This window comes from Amblyomma maculatum, chromosome 6 (assembly GCF_055883805.1).
Source record: "Amblyomma maculatum isolate TAMU_Amacu chromosome 6, ASM5588380v1, whole genome shotgun sequence".
NCBI classification, from domain to species: Eukaryota; Metazoa; Arthropoda; class Arachnida; order Ixodida; family Ixodidae; genus Amblyomma; species Amblyomma maculatum.
In genome coordinates, this window is record NC_139349.1 from 150,583,497 (window position 1) to 150,605,583 (window position 22,087).

The 22,087-nt window shown below is 47.5% G+C and overlaps 1 protein-coding gene across 1 annotated transcript; it reads left to right on the forward strand.

The window, feature by feature from the left end:
- The first annotated feature begins 10,505 nt into the window (after window positions 1-10,505).
- LOC146187039 (uncharacterized) lies at window positions 10,506-21,542 on the forward strand. Its single transcript, XM_084608166.1, has 3 exons — window positions 10,506-10,583; window positions 20,176-20,395; window positions 21,433-21,542. Exons 2-3 carry the CDS (start codon window positions 20,266-20,268, stop codon window positions 21,540-21,542), a joined length of 240 nt encoding a protein of 79 aa, XP_084464292.1. The 5' UTR covers window positions 10,506-10,583; window positions 20,176-20,265.
- Window positions 21,543-22,087: the final 545 nt, after the last annotated feature.

Consider the following 22,087-nt stretch of genomic DNA (forward strand, 5'->3'; position numbering starts at 1 on the left):
TACAGCATGGTGACATTGCATTCAAATAATTTTCATTTGCTTTTTGATGTGTGCAAGGCTTTCTGATACTGCTTTCAGGATGCTGTATATGGCAAGCTCATGCCAGGCAAGGACAGAGAAATGGCGAGGTCTTTTTCATTGTTTGAAGAGCCATGTGGAGGGAGCTATCTTCCGGAGGCCCCTGTCACACCTGGACCACAGACCCCTTCAGTGCCTCTTGCATGTGCAAGCAGAGCTGCAGGTGTAGCTACAGGGCAGCAAAATGCCACCTTGCCCTGCGTGCTGCCCTCCATAGATGGAAATGGCAGGCAGCATAGAAGTCAAGAACCTGAGGAGTACCACTCCCCACCCAGGACACAGACTGAAGTAAGCACTCCTGTTTTGAAACATCTATGGCTTGCTGTATTTTTGTAAGGCTGTTAAACACCTCATTATGGCATACCTATATATATATATATATATATATATATATATATTGATCAACATTTTACTAGAATTCCCATAGGTGCAGTAGATGTGTAATAGGGGTAATTACTTGAGCATCCACTTCAGAGCAGCTGTGCATGCCTCTGTAGAGGAAAGAAAATGTATACAGCTAGCGTTCTCACGAAATTTGCAGTTGAAACATGAAATGATACCTCAAACCAGGACGAATTTTTAAACCGTAAAGTTTCCAAAGAAGCTGTATACTTGCCCTTTGTAATCGTATGACTGCTGTTGGGTGGATGACAATGAATAATTGCTCCCTTATTGCCATATATGTACCGTATTTTCCAGAATGAGCCTGCATGTCCATTCAGAAAAAGGCAGATGACATAACAGTGATGCTGTGTAGCCAGCTTGCCCACTTAGAGAAAAAACCTTCTTGACATGAAGCTGCGCCAGTGCTATCTTTTTTTATTTATAGATATCTTGCAATGGGGGGGGGGGGGGGTCAATAAATACCAAGGGCAAGCTGGCTGTTTTTGAGGAAAAAAATGTTGTGTTAGCAGTTTACATTGCCAGCAGCCTGGTCCACCCTCTTACACTGTGATGCTATAAAGAAAACAAAAAAGCTCAGTGAGGGCTGTGGTAAGAAGTGAGGACAAAGTATCACGTCGCGTGCTTTGAAGACTGTTCGAAGCTTTTGGGCCAAGTGGGCAGTGCTCTAAAATATGTAATTGTACAGTACTGTAGACAGGGTCGAGGCCATTTTCTTGGGGTTTGCAAAGGTCAAAGACCTTTTTGCTATGAAAACCAGACAGGTGTTAGATCTGTTTATCGCCACTATTAACTGTTTCTGAATTGCACATGCTGCTTGGCTAGGTAATGTTTTCCTTTCCCAGGTGAAACTGACATGGATGCGCTATGCCCTGCAGTGCATATAAAACTGAGCATAGGCTTCGGTGCAGAGTCATGTTCGTAGAGCTGTGACGAGCCTTAGACCTCTTCCATTTATGTGAATCTTCTATAATGTGCTGCATTTGGATGAAGTTAGCACAAAATAGTGCTACTGTACTAAGCTAACAAGGGTTCTGAAAAAGCTGCAAATAAAGAAGTAGGAAAGCACACATAGTTGTGGCCGCTTTTTAAATGCATTCCTAAATGCCATTACTAAGTTGGAAGTTTGTTGCCCTAATTGATGATGCTCTTTCCTTATAAAAAAACCAAGACAAGAATTTCTTTGTATTATACCTATACCAATCACCATCTATTGTGCCACCATTAATTTGCCACCTTTGATCACCCAATTAAATTTCATAGACATAGGTATACGTTCATAGACTGAACGTATACCACCTAATGCAGCGGATGCAACTAGCACACAACTGGTTAATATGAGAAATGTGGGAGAGGTTTTCGCCCTGCAGTGGGTATAGTCAGGCTGATGATGATGATACCTTCTACTCAGTACAGTAGTGAGAATTTTTTTTTTGTGGCTGTTGAGAAACAATGGGAAAAGGGAAAACAGGAAAGGGGGTTGGCATTTCCACAAAAATAAAACAACATTGAGAAGTAATAAGGGGGGAATGAAAGCATAAGAATGTTCTGTGGTTAATACAGGTAAACCTCGATACAATGAAGTAGGTAAAATCCACAGTTTACTTTGTCAAATTGAAATTTTGCAGTCAAAAATTCTCTTGGCACATAGATCACCCTTTGGAAGGTTTCATAGAGTGTTCACAAGGAAACTTTTAATTGTGGGGGAAAAGGACATTATGTGCGTGTTAGGGTGATGAGTCTGTATTAGTTTTCGTTTCAACATCGCCGTCAGCCTTTTGAACTGTGTCTCTGATAATTTCGCCAATTCGTTAGCATTGCCAGTGCAGCCATGTAGGAAGGAGTCAGGGAAATGAAGGCCGGCAACAGTAGGTGATGCCTGCTTTCCTACCTCGCTTTATTCATGTCAAAAACATTGAGAACTGGCTACCATCACACTAGAAGCACTAAAACATGGTTCAGTGTGAGCATCATCACTTTGCCGCAGGCATGAAAATGCTTGTGTTTGCTCATATGTCCATATATAGTCAGTGGGTCTACCTGGGGTAAACTGCTGGAACATGTTATTCATAAACACATTATTGAATGCTTAGCTAATGACATCCTTTCAAAGCATCAGCATAGTTTTCGTGCAGGTTTTCTACTGTTACTCAGTTAATTTGAAAGGGGGTGTTTCTGTCCTTTAACAGGGATAATAGCCCTCTCCAAGTTGCACAAAGAACCACACAAGAGCACAGCCAGTCTAGGCCTTCCACAAGCGAGCTCGAGCAGCGCAGCGGCACTTTGTCGTCCTTATCCTCGTCTTCGTGGTATTCTCGCCTACTTCATCCTTGTCTTCGTATATCCTCGTGTAGTTCACTACAATTTCCCCCGGGGCGAGGTGGAGCCATCCTGGCGACCTATGGTGAGGGCAAGAGGAGCGGATCGTAGTACGTTTTAAGGCGGCTCACGTGCACAGTTTCGCGGCCGCGATGACGCATGTCCGAAGAGGTAGTGAGTGGCTCCACGATGTAATTCACAGGAGAGGTTTGACGGATAATGCGGTAGGGGCCGTGATACTCGGTTCGAAATTTTGATGACAGTCCCGGTGGGGTGCCGGGAACCCAAAGCCAAACAAGGGATCCTGCAGGAAAAACGTGTGGCGTCTCATCTTTGTCGTGGTGATGCTTTTGGCGGCCTTGAGATTCCGATGTAAAACACCGGGCCAACTGGTGACATTCCTCCGCATGTTTGGCAACGTCTGAAAGGAGAGTACACTCGGAGGAGTCAGGACGATATGGTAAAATAGTGTCCATCGTGGACGACGCCTCACGCCCATAAAGGAGGAAAAAAGGGCTAAATCCAGTAGTTGACTGCGTGGCGGTGTTGTAAGCGTATGTCACGAAAGGAAGAACAGCGTCCCAGTTCGTCTGATCGGCGGCAACGTACATCGTCAGCATATTTCCGAGAGTACGATTGAAGCGCTCAGTCAGCCCGTTAGTTTGAGGGTGGTAGGCCGTTGTGGTCCGATGTATGACGCGACATTCGGCCAGTAGAGCTTCAACGACGTTGGATAGGAAGACGCGTCCTCGGTCACTTAGCAGCTCTCGCGGTGCGCCGTGGCGAAGAACAAAGTGATGGAGTAAGAACAGGGCAACTTCACGCGCAGTAGCGGCGGGTAAAGCGGCGGTCTCGGCATACCGGGTGAGGTGGTCGATGCCGACGATAATCCACCGGTTCCCAGAAACCGTGCAGGGAAGTGGCCCGTAAAGGTCAACGCCAATGCGGTCAAAAGGCCGGGCCGGGCATGGAAGTGGTTGTAAGGGGCCAGAAGGACGAGGTGTGGATGACTTCCGGCGCTGACAGGCGATGCAGGAGCGGACGTATTTGCGAATATAACCGTACATGCCGCGCCAATAGTAGCGTTGAGAGATTCTTTGAAACGTCTTGACGACACCAGGATGGGCACACTGAGGGTCGGCATGGAAAGAGGCGCAAATTTCATGTCGTAAATGGCGAGGAATGACGAGAAGCCATCGTCGACCATCAGTCATATAATTGCGGCGGTAGAGAAGACCATCTCGTAGGGCAAAGTGTGGTGCTTGACGGCGTAAAGCCCGAGAAGGTGCAGCAGCGTTAGAAGTGGACACGACGTCGATAAGAGAGGCGAGCCACGGGTCTTTGCGCTGCTCCGCAGGCATGTCCGCGATGGTTAGAGAGGAGAGGACGGGATCAGCCGCCGTAGAGCAAGCAGGTTCGTTGGAGAGGGGAGAACGAGACAGTGCGTCGGCGTCCATGTGTTTACGGCCAGAGCGATATATAACGCGGATGTCAAATTCCTGTAGGCGGAGAGCCCATCGTGCGAGGCGGCGGGACGGGTCTTTAAGAGAGGACAATCAACATAACGCGTGGTGGTCCGTGACGACGTCAAACTGGCGACCGTAAAGGTAGGGTCGGAATTTCGTCAATGCCCACACAATTGCCAAACACTCCTTTTCCGTAACTGAGTAGTTGCATTCGGCTTTAGAGAGGACACGACTCGCGTACGCGACGACGTATTCGTGAAAACCGTTTTTCCGTTGTGCCAAGACAGCTCCGAGGCCAACGCCACTCGCATCAGTATGGACCTCGGTGGGTGCTGTCAGGTCGTAGTGGCGAAGGATTGGTGGCGAAGTCAAAAGACGGCGCAATGCGTTGAACGCTTCGTCGCACTCGACCGACCACGCAGTTAAGTCATTGTTTCCTCCGAGTAGTTTTGTCAGGGGTGCAATTATTGAAGCAAAATTCTGCACGAAGCGCCGAAAATAGGAGCATAGACCTATGAAGCTTCGAAGTTGCTTGAGCGAAACCGGCTTAGGAAACTCCGCCACTGCGCGCAGCTTGGCCGGATCAGGGCGAACACCTTCCTTAGAGACGATGTGCCCCAAAATAGTCAACTCCCTGGCACCGAAGTGGCACTTCTTGAGATTCAGTTGCAGGCCGGCGTCAGTAAGGCAAACCAAAACTTGCCGCAAGCGCTCTAGGTGCGTAGCGAAGTCGGTGGAAAAGACAACAATGTCGTCCAAGTAACAGAGGCAGATGTGCCACTTGAACTTCCGCAAGATGTTATCCATCATCCTTTCGAATGTGGCGGGCGCATTGCACAGACCGAAGGGCATCACATTAAATTCATAGAGGCCATCCGGCGTCACAAATGCGGTCTTCTCTCTGTCACAGGCGGCCATTGGTACTTGCCAGTAACCTGAACGTAAATCAAGAGATGAAGAGTACTTGGCACCTTGGAGGCAATCAAGAGCACCGTCTATACGCGGAAGGGGGTAATTGTCCTTGTGGGTAATTTTGTTGAGGCGCCGGTAATCAATACAAAAGCGAAACGAGCCATCTTTCTTTTTCACTAGCACCACTGGTGAAGACCAGGGGCTTTGTGATGGACGAATTACACCACGTTGTAGCATGTCCTAAACTTGTTCATTGATCACGCGACGCTCTGCCGCTGACACACGATAGGGGCGCTGTCGAAAAGGCGAGTTAGAGCCGGTCTGAATGTGATGCGCGACTGTGGAAGTACGGCCGAGAGGTGTGTGGGCGGCGTCGAAGGCGAAGCGAAATGTCTGTAAAAGGGCCACAAGCTGAGTCCGGTAGGTGGAAGGAAGAGCGTCATCGATGGCGGTTCGGAAGGAGTCGTCTGGCAACGAATCAGGTGTCGGATCGGACTGCAGAGCATCAATGTAGTTGCTGCGGTAGGTCTCGGAGGCGTCCAGGTCAGAGAGAAGGTGGGCTGGTTGAATAGAACCCGGAGATTCCCCACGTAGCAGAGTAATCGGGTGCGGAGACGGATTGTAGATGAGTAGCTTCGTGAAGCCACCGTGAACATCGAGAACAGCAGATGGCAGCGGCAGGTGCTTGCGGTGGATGAAGGATGCAGACGGCGTAAATAAAACACTAACGTCTGACACAGCAGGACACAAAAGAGGCACAAGGGCACAAGCCTCTGGTGCTACGTCGACATCTTCAGCGATGGTGAGCTTTTGAGGACACACTGAACGGTTGTCGTCGGGCAGTGCGTCGCACAGTACAGAAAATTCTACTTCAGCTCGGGCGCAATCGATCACGGCGTTATGTTTAGACAAGAAGTCCCATCCGAGGATCACGTCGTGGGAACAAGATGACAAAACGACGAACTCGACGCTGTACAAAATACCTTCAATGACGACACGCGCTGTACATGCTGCTAAAGGTGCAATCCTCTCTTCACTGGCAGTGCGGAGCGACAGACCGTTAAATGACGTCGTAACTTTTCGTAATCGTCGGCAGAGTTGCTCATGAATCACTGACACTGCAGCACCCGTATCGACCAGCGCATATACGGACAGACCATCGATAGAAATCATTATAACGTTCGTGGGAGAAATATGAGGCCTTGAGCTTTTCGCAGAGTACGCAGTTCTTGCCTCAGGAACCGCGGAGCTTAGTTTCCCTCATCAGCAGGGGGTGGTCGCCGGCGCATTGGTGACAGTGACCTGCGACGTGGAGAAGGAGAACGATTGGTCGTGTACGAATGCTGTTCGGCGGCGTATGCAGGAGAAGACGGAGCAGAACGAAGCAGCGGTGGGGAGTACTCTGAAGACGCAGGCTCGGGACGCGCAGCCATGCGGCGACGGCACCGACGGGCCACGTGTCCAGGGCAACCACAGTAGTAACAAATTGGGCGATTGTCAGAAGTACGCCACGGGTTGTAATAGCGCGGAGTCGCAGGATGAAGCGGAGCCGTTTGAGGAAGCGGTGCATGGCGTAGGACAGGCTGCACGGGTGGTAACGGCTCAGGCGGAGGCCGCGCAGCCACTGCCGCGTAGGTCAAAGGGGCTGGGACAGACGGTTGGCTATATTGTAGTGGTGCTCCGACGTATGTCAAAGGAGCGACGGCAGGAGCTTCAGGAAGCGTAGGAAGTGCTTCTGCGACTTGTTTCTGCGACTGTGCTTCTGCGACTCATTCAAATCGTTTCTAGCGCTCCTGTTATGCTTCGTTCGTACACTGATGGTTGTGTTCTGTATTCCAATGTTTATGATGTCAATGATCAGGCTCTACTAAATTATGATGATGACCTAGACAGGAAAAGTAGAAAGGTAGGCTTGAAAATCAATATGCAGAAGACTAAGGTAATGGTCAATAGCCTCGGGAAAGAACAGCAGTTTACATTAGGTAGTGAAATACTGGAAGTAGTAGGCGAATATGTCTACTTAGGGACATGTAGTAACCGCCGATCCGGACCACGAAAAGGAAATAACAAGAAGAATACGATTGGGATGGAGCGCATTTGGCAAGCACTCGCAGATTATGACTAGCAGCTTACCGGTATCGCTCAAGAGGAAAGTATACAACAGTTGCATCTTGCCTGTACTCACCTCCGGGGCTGAAACGTGGAGGCTAACCAAGAGAGTTCTACTTAAGTTGAGGACAACCCAGAGGGCTATGGAACGAAAAACGGTAGGGGTAACTTTAAGAGATAGAAAGCGTGCAGAGTGGGTCAGAGAAATAACTCAAGTTACCGACATTCTAGTAGAAATTAAGAAGAAATGGCCATGGGCAGGACATGTAGTGCGAAGAGAGGATAACCGATGGTCGCTGAGGGTAACAAACTGGATTCCAAGGGAAGTAAAGCATAGCAGGGGGCGGCAGAAAGTTAGGTGGGCGGATGAGATTAAGAAGTTCGCAGGGGTCAAGTGGATGCAGCTAGCAAAGAACCGGGTTAAGTGGAGAAATATGGGAGAGGCCTTCGCCCTGCAGTGGGTATAATCAGGCTGATGATGATGATGACTAGATTATGTGTTCTTTTCTTTTGACGACTGGAGTAAAACTTGGAAAATCGAGATTAAATATCAGAAATAGGTGACGATGGCCTTTACAAATACAAGCAACAATTGCATTTCAAGTACACCAATGCAGAACACACATTAGAAAGTGTCCACAAATTCAGGTACCTTGCCGTAGTATTCTTCCCGAACCTAAAATGGCATAAGCATAAGCTTTTCCACGAAAGGGTTACTGCTCTAAAAAATACACAGACAAAAGAAGTGGACAGGACGTGCAGAGACTCACAACTGAAGCTTAATGGATGAAAGATGACATATATACGTTGAACAAAAAGACATCATGCCGCCGGGAATCAAAACGCAAGATCAGCGCTGTTGTCACATGTTTGCATCCAAATATTTTACTTCACTCCCACCTTCATCCCTTCCCTTACGGCGCGGTTCAGGTGTCCACAGAGCAAGTGTGACAGATACTGCGCCTTTCCCTTCCTATGAACCAACCAACCAACCAACCAACCAATCTGCAAGTGAGCCGAAAGATCACTAATACACCCACGTGCTCTCTTCTTAATAATGTACGCCTCGAAAAGGTATCGTGTGCAGCGGTCCCACGACGGTACAAAGCCCTTGTCTTCTCTAGAAGCCGAGGGTATACCTTGTTTGTCTTTTTGTAGGCCCTACAATGTTCTGCCACGTTGGAATGCTCATCAGATCACCGGCTGTTAGAATGTTCCTGTAAACGCATATTAATATTTCCTGTGGGCGTGTATATGTTGGGCAGACGGGACGTTGTGTTAATGTGCGTTTACAGGAACATTCTAACTACCAGTGATCTGATGAGCATTCCAATGTGACAAAACATTGCAGGACCTGCAAAAAAGAGACAAATAAGGTATACCCTCCGCTTTTAGTGAATACAAGGGTTTTGTACCGTAGTGGGACCACCACACACGAGAGCTTATCAAAGCGTACACTATCAAGAAGAGCATTAGGTTGTATTAGCTATCCTTCAGTCGCACTTGCAGATTGTTAAGTTGAATATTTGGACGCAAACATGTGACAATAGCGCTGATTTTGTGTTTTGATTCCCGGCGGCATGATGTCTTTTTGTTCAATGTATATATGTCATCTTTCATTCATTAAAATTCAGTTATGAGTCTGTGCACATCCTGTCCACTTCTTTTGTCTGTGTATTTTTAAGAGCAGTAACCCTTTTGTGAAAAAGATAAACATTAACCAATTAGCCCAGCTTATCGCTCTATGGCATAAGCATGTTTATAATATGTACGCAAAATCATTACAAAAATTAGGCGGCCTAAGAACTTTACAAGGTGCTACTAAAGAATGTAAACAGCTTATAAATCCCTGGTCAGGCCACTTCTTGAACGCGTGTCATTCATGTGGTCACCTCACCTTGTGCATGACAAAGATAAACTTGAGTAGATACAGAAAAAAAGCAATTAGATATATTTTTAGCCGGTATCATCACAACTTTTTTCCTTCACAACATTACCATGTTTCATCATTGAATTTTCCCTTAAGCATCAACGAAAATGTGACCAGCTTGTAATGCTACACAAAATTGTGCACAAACCCGTTTCTTTAGCTGCCCCCATTTCATTCATTAGTCGTTCTGCACGTGTGACCAGCCGGACGGATCCCGATGAACATCACACCATTCAGATCTTTCCTCGATTGTCATAAATTTTTCTTTTTATTGCGAAAGCAATACTTCTCGAGGCTTCGAGCCTTTAGCGTAGCGCGGCCGTTAGCCATGTCTTACCCACACGACACTGTGACGTCACATCCCACATCACACTAGGGTGAGAGCTGGGCTACCAACTCAAGTGGTCAGCAGGAACTGCCAACTGGGGTCTCTCGTTCCACATGGGATGGTTATGTCAGAGTCATCCTGCTAGGACCCTGGCATTCACATTACCCCTATATGCCACTAAGGCAAGTTCATAGGGCGTGGTTAAAGTGGGGCTTTATATGTGGGCTGAGGAAGCAGAAAAAGAGAAGAATGCTCGGTCATCCGCAGCTAATGCTTTTGCTCAGTATTTGGTTTTCGAGTAATGAAAAGTTTGGCTTGTAGTTTTGTTTCCCATACATAGTTGGGATGTGGAATTCACTTGGTGGTGCGTTGCAGCAGCTTCCAGCGGTGCAATTTCTCAAACAAGTGCCTTTTCATGGGTTATGATTTCCTTTTTTTATATGTTGACCACTCCTGCTACGTCTGAAACCTGAGACAGCAGTATCTGTAAATAAATAAATAAATATTTGCATAGTGTCTCAGCGGAAAAGGTTGTCAGGCACACCCATTACCCTTACAGTTCTTTTACTGAGCTTTATAGGAATAAATAAATGCAATAATTGCAGTGCGGTTTCTTTTGATCATAGGCAGCACACCACAACTGGCACCTATTTGTAGCGAGATTGCAGCACACTGAGAGAGCTGCTTCCAGTCTTGCCAGGTGCATGTTGCAAGATACTTGTGTTTAAAGTGACATCCTTGAAAGTTGGACTTCCTGTTTCATATGCTCTGCATTATCTTCAACCCTGATAGAGGGTTTTGCGAAAGGCATATGAAGTACATTCATATTTGAAATCCAGAGCTCAGAATTTTATGTGTTCTTAGTGTCAGTCATGCTGACAAACCTTTCTATATATAATTATTTGCCACAGGGTGCAGCTATTGTTTGCATTAAAATTGGTGTAATGTATTACAGACACCTCAACCCCAGCCAGCAGCTCCTGGAGATGCGGTGGTTAATGCGGCAGAAGCCCCACTCTTTGTGGCTGTTGATGGAAAGGCAAGTTCACTTTTATACTCCTTAGTAAAATGCTTTCTACATATTTATGCTATGGGTGATGGTAAAAGATCTAGGGTTGAAACAGATATCGGTTTCTTATTTTCTTCTTGGCGCATCATTATGTGCAAGAGAATACTATATATGCACATATGAAGGTGCACTGAACAAGGGCAGCTTGTAGTTCAAGCCACCGTTTCAACAAGTGGACTTGTCTTCATCTGGGCAAAGCGAACATCACTGGCGGTGGTTAAAATATGCTCTTGCATCCGAAGAAGAAAAACTGGGGAGGCGAAAAGTGAGTGGGAAGAAAGTAGGTCAAGGAATGTGGAGGGGGCGATGGGTGAGAAGAAAGTAGGTCATGAAGGGAGAAAAAAAATGTTTCTTCAGTATATATTTCTCAGCCTGTGGCCTGGAAAAAAAACTGCAGTACCAGGAAAAACTACAAGCAGAGACACCTTCTTACAAAGAGACAGGCTTTGCAAAGGGCCCTGAGAAGGAATATATCTAAGGGGAACAATTCTTAAAACATTCTGCAAAGGGGGGGGGGGGGGGCGAAGAACCAGAGAGAGAGGGAGAGAAGGCAGAGAGGTTAACCAGGAAAGCTTCCGGTTTGCTACCCTGCACTGGGGAAGGGGAATGAGGAGTTTAAAGGAGAAAGATAGAAGAGAATGATAGGAAAGGTAAGGCGGCGAAGAGCACAGTCACAGTTTCTCAATCAAGTTTGTGTCTCTCATAAAACACATAAGTGCTTTGAAGGCTTTGCCGTTAGACGCCTTCTATGGCCATGGGCCAAGGATTTTCTCCTCTGTGAAAGGACGGCTGTCAAGATGGTCTAGAGCCGAACGCAGAGCATATCTTTCGCTTGAAAAAGCAGGGCACTCGCAAAGGAGATGCTGTGTGGTCTCTTCGCAGCCGCATCTTTCACAGTTGGGGCTATCCGCCATTCTCATCACATAAGCGTATTTTTTGGTGAATGCAACACCGAGCCACATAAGGCACATCAGTGTTGTTTCGCGCCGCCCTTTGTTAGGGGGAACATGAAGGCGCAGCCCAGGGTCTAGTTCCCTGAGGCGTTGATTGGAAACTTCTCCTTTGTTCCAGGCTGAAAGCGTTAGCTCCGCCGCTAAGGAACGAAGTCGACAAGCTGCGTCAACTCTAGATATAGGAATGTTCACTGTAGTTCCGTCGTTGTGTGCAGAACGGGCAACTGGGTCTGCCTGGTGGTTTCCCTCAATACCGCAATGTCCAGGTAGCCACTGGAAAATTATATCATGACCTTGTGATGTAGCGTCGTGGTATAGCACGCGGATCTCTGCAGTTAGTTGTTCATGTGATCCACGACGTAGCGCAGCTTGAACGCCTTGAAGCGCTGCTTTCGAGTCCGTCAAAATGGACCAGACACCTGGAAGTTCCTGGCCTATGTATTCAATAGCTGCACGTAAGGCAGCCAGTTCCGCACCAGTTGAAGAGGTGGGGTACGTCGTCTTCATCCTCAGCACGATGGACCTCGACGGTATCACTACGGACCCCGCGGAGCTTGTTGAAGCAACTGAGCCATCGGTGTAGACGTGTTCACGATTATTGTACATAGAATACAGGTGACCCAACGTCACTTACTTCAAGGCAGGCAATGGTACACCCGTTTTCTTTTTTACTCCGGAATAGATAGGTAAACTTTCGGTTCATGTAGGCTCCATATGGAAGAACCAGAATAATAACCACACAGTGAACCACAACTGACATGCAAAAAAAAAAGTTCACGGCAAACTTGAGTAGCAAGTGATATGGAGGAAATGTGTTTGGAGAAACATGTGCAGCTTTTGCTATTGCAGAGGGGAATAGAGTGTGCATGGGCTGTGAATAAACTACAATGTGGGATTGTTCTCCCGAATAGTTATGGTGCAGAGGGAATATACTTAAGGGATTCTAACATTCCTTTAGAGATATTTATTCCTGCTGTTTCCAATGTTCTAAATTGATGAATTAGATATGTCTCTCTATATCTTCTGTCCCTTGAAAATTTAAAGCCTGACTGGAGAATGCATAAATTAATTTCCTCAAACTTATTGTCTTTCTGATTGAAATACTGGGAAATGGCTTTCGGGAGGTTTTTGCCTCTGTCTGTCCGATAGCCATTAAGGTTTATGTTCACTGGTGGCCCTGTCTCTCCAATGTGCTGTTTATGGCAGAAGGAGCATTCTAGAACGCGAATTTAGTATATTAGATTCGAGAACCCCCATGAATATATTCGTGTAAGTCGGCATGAATGGAGTATCTATAATGGTTCCGAATACAGTTAAATCTCGTTACAAGACACTGTTACATGAGATACTCGGTTATAAGAGACATTTGAAAATGGTTTGGTTGGTTTTCCTGTCTGCCATGTTAACAACATTGCATACAAGAGACATGGTTACAAGAGACACTCAGTTACTAAGGACAACTTTTTCAGGTCCGTGGAGTAAATTCTTCACTATTTAGAAGAGACACAACCCAAGTATGCTCATGCAATGCAACTGAAGCGTACCAACTCATACATGATGCACTTCAGATTCGCTTAGCTAAATTCTGTTCCATATCAGCGTCCTTTCTGTTGCGTATGTCAGGAACTGAGGAGCGCTTCTCCATGATTGGAAAGTCAAAGTGGCATCGCATTACTGTTACCTATGAAGCAAATCAAAATGCATAAATGACATCCAGCATTTTTAACTCCTCACTGTTAAAAATTGATCACAAGGTGAAAGCTTAGAATCATGATGTCTTTCTCTTTGTGAATCATCTGAGGGTGACGAACATGTAAGCATCTGAGGTTGACGAGCATGTAAGCGTGCCTCAAAGGTATTAGAGCAACAGGAAGGCTTGCAACGTGAAGTGCTTTACCTCCAGAATTTGGGATGGAATACACGCTGCACTCACAAAAATACATACTAGTATGAATAACTTGTTTAAGCTTTCCTTAACAATTACCTGTTAATGCATGTGAATGCATTTATATACTGATGCGCAGTAAACTGATCAACACGGTGATTTTAGAACTTTTGGTTACAAGAGACTTGCTTAAAAGAGACATGTTTTTCGGGTCCCCTCAGTTCCTCTTGTAACGAGGTTTTACTATCTTCAAATAATAGGATGAATTAAACTCAAAATACCTTAAAAGTTCTTATTATATGCAGATATTTGGAACCAGTATGGGTACTCAATTCGCGACGATTTACGCGAGTATATTCATGGAAGTTCTAGAATCCAATATACTACCGCGAAACCTTCGAAACTGTATTTGTTGTTTTTTAAGAGCCGCCGGCATACATGCTTATCACTCTGATTCTGGACCTCGTATCAGGTCCGTAATCTTTGTTTGTTAATGCTCGATGTCGCGAGTCACACCTTTATCAGTTTCGTTGTAGCGCAAGGTGCACCAAGATCTGTCTCGAAGGTTCTGGCCACTCGGGTGTCTTTCCACAATGTTCCAGCCTGTGCTGGTAGCTGTTTGCGACGTTATCTAGACTGCTCTGTGCAGCCTTTAAGTTGATCGTTGACGAGTGTGACGGGCATTCTTTGTTCGACAATCGACGAGCACGTTTGTTTCTATCGCCGCCGCCGAGTTGCTTAGTTCTTTTGCGGGCGCAAGAGAGCCCAATAAAGAGTTTCTTTAGTGCAATCATCTACCCTTCATTTGTGTCGTCGACCTTTTCACCCCTACGTTACATCTGGTGGAGGTGCGGCCTTTGATCCTTCAAGCGAAGACCCAAGCTGTGTTCCTGTCGCCCTGGAGGACCAGCCTACAGGTCACCGAGCCAGCCGCCGACTTCAAGGCCTACAACCCGAACACGGTCTGCTGCCTGACCCCATTCGATCTCGGAAGGCATCGACGCTGACAATGGCCCAGCCTACAGCACTGGTTGTTTTCGTCCAACCCCGTGAGCCCCCCTGCTTCCATGGACGACCGGATGAAGATGCTGGAGACTGGATGGACCTTTTCGACCGTGTGGCAGAATTCAACAGCTGGAACGACGCTGCGAAACTCAGGCAGGTCTACTTTGTTCTCCAAGGGTATGCCCGAGTTTGGTTCGAAAATCATGAGGCAGCTATGAAGGATTCGGACATTTTCAAGGAAGCGTTTTTGAACACCTTTTCACGCGTCGTCCGAAAGGAAAGAGCCCAGGCCCTCCTTCAGTCAAGACTTCAGCTTCCTAACGAGCCTGTCCTGGCGTACGGTGAAGAGATGAAGCGCCTCTTTCGCCGCGCCGACCCTAACATGACTGAAGGTGAGCGAGTCAAATGTTTAATGCGAGGCGTCAAAGAATCACTTTTTGCAAATCTTGTTCAAAATCCGCCAAAAACCGTGGCGGAATTTGAAACGGAAGCGTCTGCCATCGAGAAGACGTTGTACACCCGGATGCGCCACTACGAGCGACCACTTCAGCCAGACCACTCAAGCCACTACCCCAGCGCATCTGCAAGTGGAAAGAACCTTCGCGACCTCATCCGGGAGATCGTGCGAGAGGAGCTCCGCCGATTGATGTCATCATCGCAACAACCCCAGGTGGCGACGCTCGCGGACGTCGTCCGTGAAGAAGTCCAGCAGGCGCTGGGCGTTCCTCAAGTGACGTCTGCGACTGTTCCAGCACAAGAGGCAACAGCAATGAACTACGCTGGTGCATTACTTCGCCCTGCGCCCCGACGTGATGACTTTCCGAGCCTTCGCCGCTACCATCCTGTTCCTGAAAACCGCCCCTTAGCCCCCGCCCGCCAGCCTACCAACGACCCCCAAACCCCAGGAAGTGCGACGCCTGGAGGACTGCAAACAACCGGCCATAATGCTTCCACTTCGGTGAGGCCGGCCACATTCTGCTCCACTGCCCGTACCGACGAATCGGTCTCCGCGGATCTGCAGTCGACGCTCCACGACCACGCCCAGGTGAACGACCACAAGAAATTGACAACTATCTGCGTAGCGGTGAGATTGCGCCACCAAGCCGTCGGTTCAGATCTCCATTGCCGTACAGGGCCTACTTTGCGTCGCCAGGCCGTACCTATGATAAGAGTATGCGCGGAAGGTCCCCAAGCCCGCGCAGAAGAAACTAAACAGCGCAACCTTTGGAGGTGAGGTTGCTCAACGGCGAAAAGACGAACATCCTCCGCCGCCGACGACCACTAACGACCACGCAGCCGTTTCACCGCCGCTCCACACGACGTCAGCGACAACACGACCAGAGTGCAAGCAGACACCGCCGCCCAGCGAAGTAACAACGGTATGCCCCGGCCATGACCTGAAGAAACGACAGAGCCGAGATCGGACACTAAGGCCCACGTGCAATGCGAGGACGCCAACAAGTGTCCTTGAAGTTGATATCGACGGTCGCAGAGTCACTGCCCTAGTAGACACCGGAGCTGACTATTCAGTCATTAGTGGATCATTAGCCTCTCAGCTCAGAAAAGTTACCACCGCTTGGGATGGCCCGCTGATTCGCACCGCAGGTGGCAACCTGATTACTCCATCGGGACGATGCACTGCAAGAATAACCGTAAATGGGCGTACTTACCCCACCAGCTTTGTGGTCTTGCAGCAGTGCTCCCGCGACGTGATTTTAGGCATTACCTCCTAAATGAAAATAGGGCTGTCATCGATCTCCGATCCAAGCTCATCAAGCTCTCTGCAGACAAAGCCATACCTGCTACGACGACTTCGATGCAACACGTCGCTCTAAACGTCCTCGACGGAGAATTGACCGTGCCGCCCCGATCAAGCGTCGCCGTCAGCGTAGGTAGCACAGACATCGAAACCGCCGAAGGAAATATCCAATTGCTCTTGGAACAAGGTATTGGCATCGCAAGAGGCATCGCGAAATTCCGGAGAGGACAAGCTCAGGTGCTGGTAACAAACTTCACTGAAGAATACCGGCATCTCAACAAGGGCACGACCATTGCTTTTCTCCACAAATTAACGGACCTTAAAGATGTATTCACCCTCCACGATCAAACGCTGGAAGACGCACAGAACCAATTCCGTCAGCCCACATTTGACATCAACCCAGTATTGACCCACAGCAGGAAAAACCAGATTCGCAGTCTTCTTCGAAACTACAGGGAGTGCTTCTCGTCATCATCGAAGGTACGACAAACCCCACTGGCCAAGCACCGCATTATAACGGACGAACACGACCGGCCTCTGCGCCAAAGCCCTTATCGTGTATCGCCGCGAGAACGGCAGGCCATTCGCGATCAAGTTGAGGAAATGCTGCGTGATGACGTAATCCAGCCATCGAACAGCCCCTGGGCGGCACCAGTCATTTTTGGTCAAGAAGAAAGATACACTGCGCTTCTGCGTTGATTACCGCCGCTTGAATAGCATAACGAAGAAGGATGTCTACTCGCATCCCCGAATCGACGACACTCTCGACAGGCTCTGCAATGCAAGGTACTTTTCATCGATGGGCCTGAAGAGCGGATATTGGCAAATTGAGGTCGATGAAAGAGATCGCGAGAAGACCGCATTCATCACACCGGACGGCCTTTATGAGTTCAAGGTGATGCCATTCTGCTCCGTACCAGCCACGTTTCAACGAGTAATGTACACAGTTCTGGCAGGCTTGAAGTGGCAAATTTGTTTGGTGTATTTGGACGACGTTGTTGTCTTCTCGTCAAACCTTGAAGACCACCTAAAACGACTACAGACAGTGCTGGAAGACATCAAGTCATCGGGACTAACGCCAAAAGCAGAGAAGTGTCACTTCGCCTACGAAGAACTCGGGTTCCTAGGTCACATCGTTAGCAAGGACGGTATTCGCCCAGACCCGGAGAAAACAGCTACAATTGCACAATTCCCACCGCCTGCCGACAAGAAAGCTGTGCGCCGATTCCTTGGGCTGTGCGCTTATTATCGACGATTTGTCAGAAACTTTTCGCGGATCGCCGAACCGTTGACGCAGCTTACAAAGGCTGACGTACCTTTTAAATGGGAAGCACCGCAAGAGAAGCCTTCAACAAACTTAGGCGCCGCCTGCAATGCCCTCCTGTACTTGGCCACTTTGATGAAAACGCCGAGACCGAAAATCACACCGACGCGAGCAGTGTGGGCCTAGGAGCCGTTCTCGTCCAGAAGAGTGCCGGACAGGAGAAAGTAATCGCCTACGCGAGCAGGTTCCTCACAAAAGCCGAAGTCAATTACTCGACGACCGAGAAGGAGTGCCTCGCGATCATCTGGGCCACTTCTAAGTTTCGTCCATACCTATACGGCCGACCATTCAAGGTAATAAGCAACAATCATGCGCTCTGCTGGCTGGCTAATTTGAAAGATCCCTCCGGCCGCCTTGCCAGATGGAGCCTAAGACTTCAAGAATTTGACTTGGCTGTAGTTAAGTCGGGCCGGGAGCATTCCGACGCAGACTCCTTATCACGCGCTCCCGTCGACGCTCCCCCGAAGGACGATGACAATGACGCCTTTTTAGGACCGGTAAGCGCCAGCAGTTTCGCAGAACAACAGCGAGCAGACCCTGAGCTGAAAGCGCTAGCCGATTACTTGGAAGGAAAGACCGCCTCCCCTCCTGGTGTGTTCAGGCGACATTTATCATCGTTCGCGTTAAGCAATGGCCTCCTCGTGAAGAACTTCGCACCCAACAAGACCGCGCAGCTTTCCGTAGTGGCTAAAACCCTCCGGCAGGAAATTCTGCAGGCGTTGCACGACGAGCCCACAGCAGGTCACCTCGGATTTGTGCGCACGTTGCATCGAGTCCAGGAGAAGTACTACTGGCCGCGACTGCCTGCCGAAGTTGCCCACTACGTGAAGACGTGACGTGAGTGCCAACGACGCAAGACGCCGCCGATCAGACCAGCAGGACTGCTAAACCTGATTCCGCCCCCAATCATGCCCTTTCAACAAATTGGGATGGATCTCCTTGGCCCCTTTCCAGCTTCTTCTAAGGGTAACAAGTGGATCATCGTGGCCACTGACTACCTTACCCGTTACGCCGAAGCAAAAGCACTACCAAATGGCACCGCGGCAGAAGTCGGTAATTTTTTGTCGAACAAATTCTCCTGCGACATGGCGCCCCAGAAATGCTCATCACGGACAGGGGAACGGTTTTTACGGCAGAGTTGACGGAAGCCATTTTAGAATACAGTCGTACAAGCCATCGACGAACAACTGCGTACCATCCCCAGACCAATGGCCTTACGGAGCGCCTGAATAAAACGATCGCGGACATGATCGTCATGCACGTCGACGCTGAACACAAGACCTGGGACGCCATCTTGCCGTACGTGATCTTCGCGTATAACACGGCAGTCCAGGAGACGACCAGAGCGACCCCGTTCAAGCTTGTGTACGGTAGGGAGCCCACGACGACGCTCGATGCAATGCTGCCGCACGTAACCAGCGAGGACAAGCTCGACGTCGCCGCCTACCTGCAGCGTGCAGAGGAAGCCCGACGACTCGCACGGCTACGTATTAAAGACCTACAGCGCACCGACAGCCGATGATACAACTTACGACGACGCCACGCAGAGTACAATCCAGGAGACCAAGTGTGGGTTTCGACGCCAATTCGCCGTCGCGGATTAAGTGAAATGTTGTTGCGCCGATACTTTGGGCCGTACAAAATCATTCGCCGCGTCGGACCACTGGACTATGAAGTCATTCCCGACGGAACGTCAGCATCACAACGGCGACATGCCCGCCCAGAAATTGTACATGTTGTACGACTGAAGCCATATTACGCGCGTTAAAGAATCTTTGGTGTTTAAACTTCGCACTGTTTATGTTTAGGTTGCTTTGTTTTGGAACATCGAGGCGATGCTTTTTTTAAGGGGGGAGTAATGCCGCGAAACCTTCAGAACTGTATTTGTTGTTTTTTAACAGCCGCCGGCATACAGGCTTATCACTCTGATTCTGGACCACGTATCAGTTCCGTATTCTTTGCTTAGTTCTTTTGCGGGCGCAAGTCAGCCCAAATAGAGTTTCTTTAGTGCATTCATCGACCCTTCATTCGTGTCGTCGACCTCGTCACCACTACGTGACAATACAGAGATTATTTCCATGAAAGCCACTTATATACCTTCGCTATATTGACGATATCTTCATGATACGGCAGCATGGATCAGAATCACTCCAGTCGTTCGTCTCTCATCTTAATAATCATCACACTAGCATTAAATTCACTTGTCAGTCACGGTTAAAAGTTGACTTTTCGACACTATGATGTCAGTGGAAAATGGAAAACTTAAAACTTCTTTGTACAAAAAGCCAGTGGGTAGGCAACAATACTTAGATTTTACGAGTCATCATCCGAGACATTGTAAGTAAGAAATATATGTAGGATAGGCGACACGGGTTAGAAGAATATGCAGGGATGATAATGACTACCTAAACGAACTACATTAATTGAAAGCAACTCTAATCTAGAGGAACTATCGAAGTAACTTCCTTAATATGGCCCTCGAAAAAACAAGCACATTAAACCACAACGATGTGCTCACGAAACGACCAAAGCCCAACACTGAACGCCAGCCTTCTTTTGTAACTAAATACTGCAGTGCCCTTCCAAACCTAAACAATTCCCAGCTGAGTTTAAATAATATCTTCTGCTTTTTTTAGGTACACATTGGCGATGGCTGTTTCGTCGACGAGGAAAGGTGGAAATGGATTTGTGCAGCAGCCACCGACTCACAGTTCACAAGAGAATTGATGCGGCACCTGTGCGACACGATGACCCTCAAGACCCGCAGTGTTACTGGAAGGGCTTGCCAGTACAAGTTAAAAGAGGGCGCCCAAGCGAAGCCAGCTTTGACGCCAGAAAAGCTGAATGCAGTGCGGAGTGAGTACCCTTCCTGCTTGCAGAAAAGCTCAGATATTTTAGTACCTAATGAGTTTCGCAGAAGCTACTGATTTGTCACTCTGCCACAGCTGGCTACAGCATAGTGGCCTGTGCTCATATGCCACTTTCCTCCAAAAAGGGACCAAAATTGCAGTATGTTCCTAGAAAATTTTGCTGTCTTATAATAAAGCGAAGTGAAGGAAAATTGTAACTATAGTGCTTGATTTTCACTTTCCACATTTGTTTTTAGTGCGCTGTGCATGATTGACAACTGCTTGATGTTAGAGCACGCCATTTTGCTGTACCATGAGAGCAGTACAAAATATGTTTTACGTTTGACCCTCTGCTGTGTACAGCTGAGCCACAGGTGCCAATCTCATTTCTTAGCATGCAGGATATTGAGACCACTTTAATCTAGTGAATCATATTCAGTGGCTGGTGCCTAACACTTAAAATGTTTGAGTTAAAACTATCGCTAATTAAAAGCAAAATATTTGCAGAATTTCAGTTGTGCACACAGCTAGATTAGGTCTTCAAGCAGTTAAAGTAAGCACATGAATTTGTGCACAAAAGCCTTGTTTGCGCTTGATAAGAAGTTGAAAAAAAACGCTATTGAAAACTACTAAAAGGTTCACTGCAACACCTCGGTTGTGGCAGTGAAAATACTCTTTCTGTTGTAACTTGTTGCTGATGTAAAGCAGCGAAGCCAGCATTGAGGAGAAAAGACAGTGCTTCAACCAGTCCTAATTGTGGCTGACACAGTGGCCTGACACATCATGGGCACTGCTCCTCTCATATCTCATAGCTGCTTTGAATGCTTTCACTGTGTTTTAATAATTTCATGACCATTTCCTATTCTTGATTTCTTCACATGTGAAAGAGGAACGATCAAGATTGTTCAATAGTAAAATTGATTTGCTTGCCATTATTTGACATGCATGCCCCTTCTATTTTCTTTTAATTGCATGCGAATATTTCTTATAATTCGATGTAAAATGACTAAAATTAGCTTTCTGTTTTGTATTTTTCATTTGCAGAGGCATATGGTGATTATGTACACAATCACCCAAGCGACAAGCGTCCGGAGGGAGACCGGCTGAAATCACTGAACAAGCACCTAGCTTCTATGCTTAGAGATTTGCAATAAAGAAAAAGGATGCATCCAATGAAAGCTTTGCAGTCTTTCAAGCTAAGCTTTAACACCACTATCTTTTACACACCTGTCATGCAACAGTACTATAATACATATTTTCAAAACATAATGATGCAAATCAAAAATTGTAACGCTGACTGAAAGTTCCTCCAGACATGCATTGTGTGACATTCCACTCCTGATATGTATTAAGGTTCACACTTGATAGACTATGTCGAAGTCATGACAAAAGGAAGCGCATCTTCCTGATTCAACCTGGAAAGGTGAAGGTCAGAAGAGGCGGTGATAAACTGATTAAACTTTGGCATGCAGCAGACCTCAAGAAGCAGAAGAAAATAGGACGGGAAACATCTGGCCCACAGACCAGTGGCAGCTCTTAACATACAGCTCTACATATATACGCGTTTAGTTTTGTGATGGGATTACGCAGTCATGCATGTCATGTATGTCTCGTACACTTCACGTAGGTTGTACGGCCACGTTGGGTGTACGTTCACCTAGGCTGTACGTTTACCTAGGCTGTACGCAGCAATAATTGC

Coding starts and splice junctions, on each gene's coding strand:
- LOC146187039 (XM_084608166.1), top strand. CDS start 20,266: ATGCGGCACCTGTGCGACACGATGACCCTCAAGACCCGCAGTGTTACT. Junction 20,396..21,432: donor AAAGCTGAATGCAGTGCGGA/GTGAGTACCCTT, acceptor TTTCATTTGCAG/AGGCATATGGTGATTATGTA.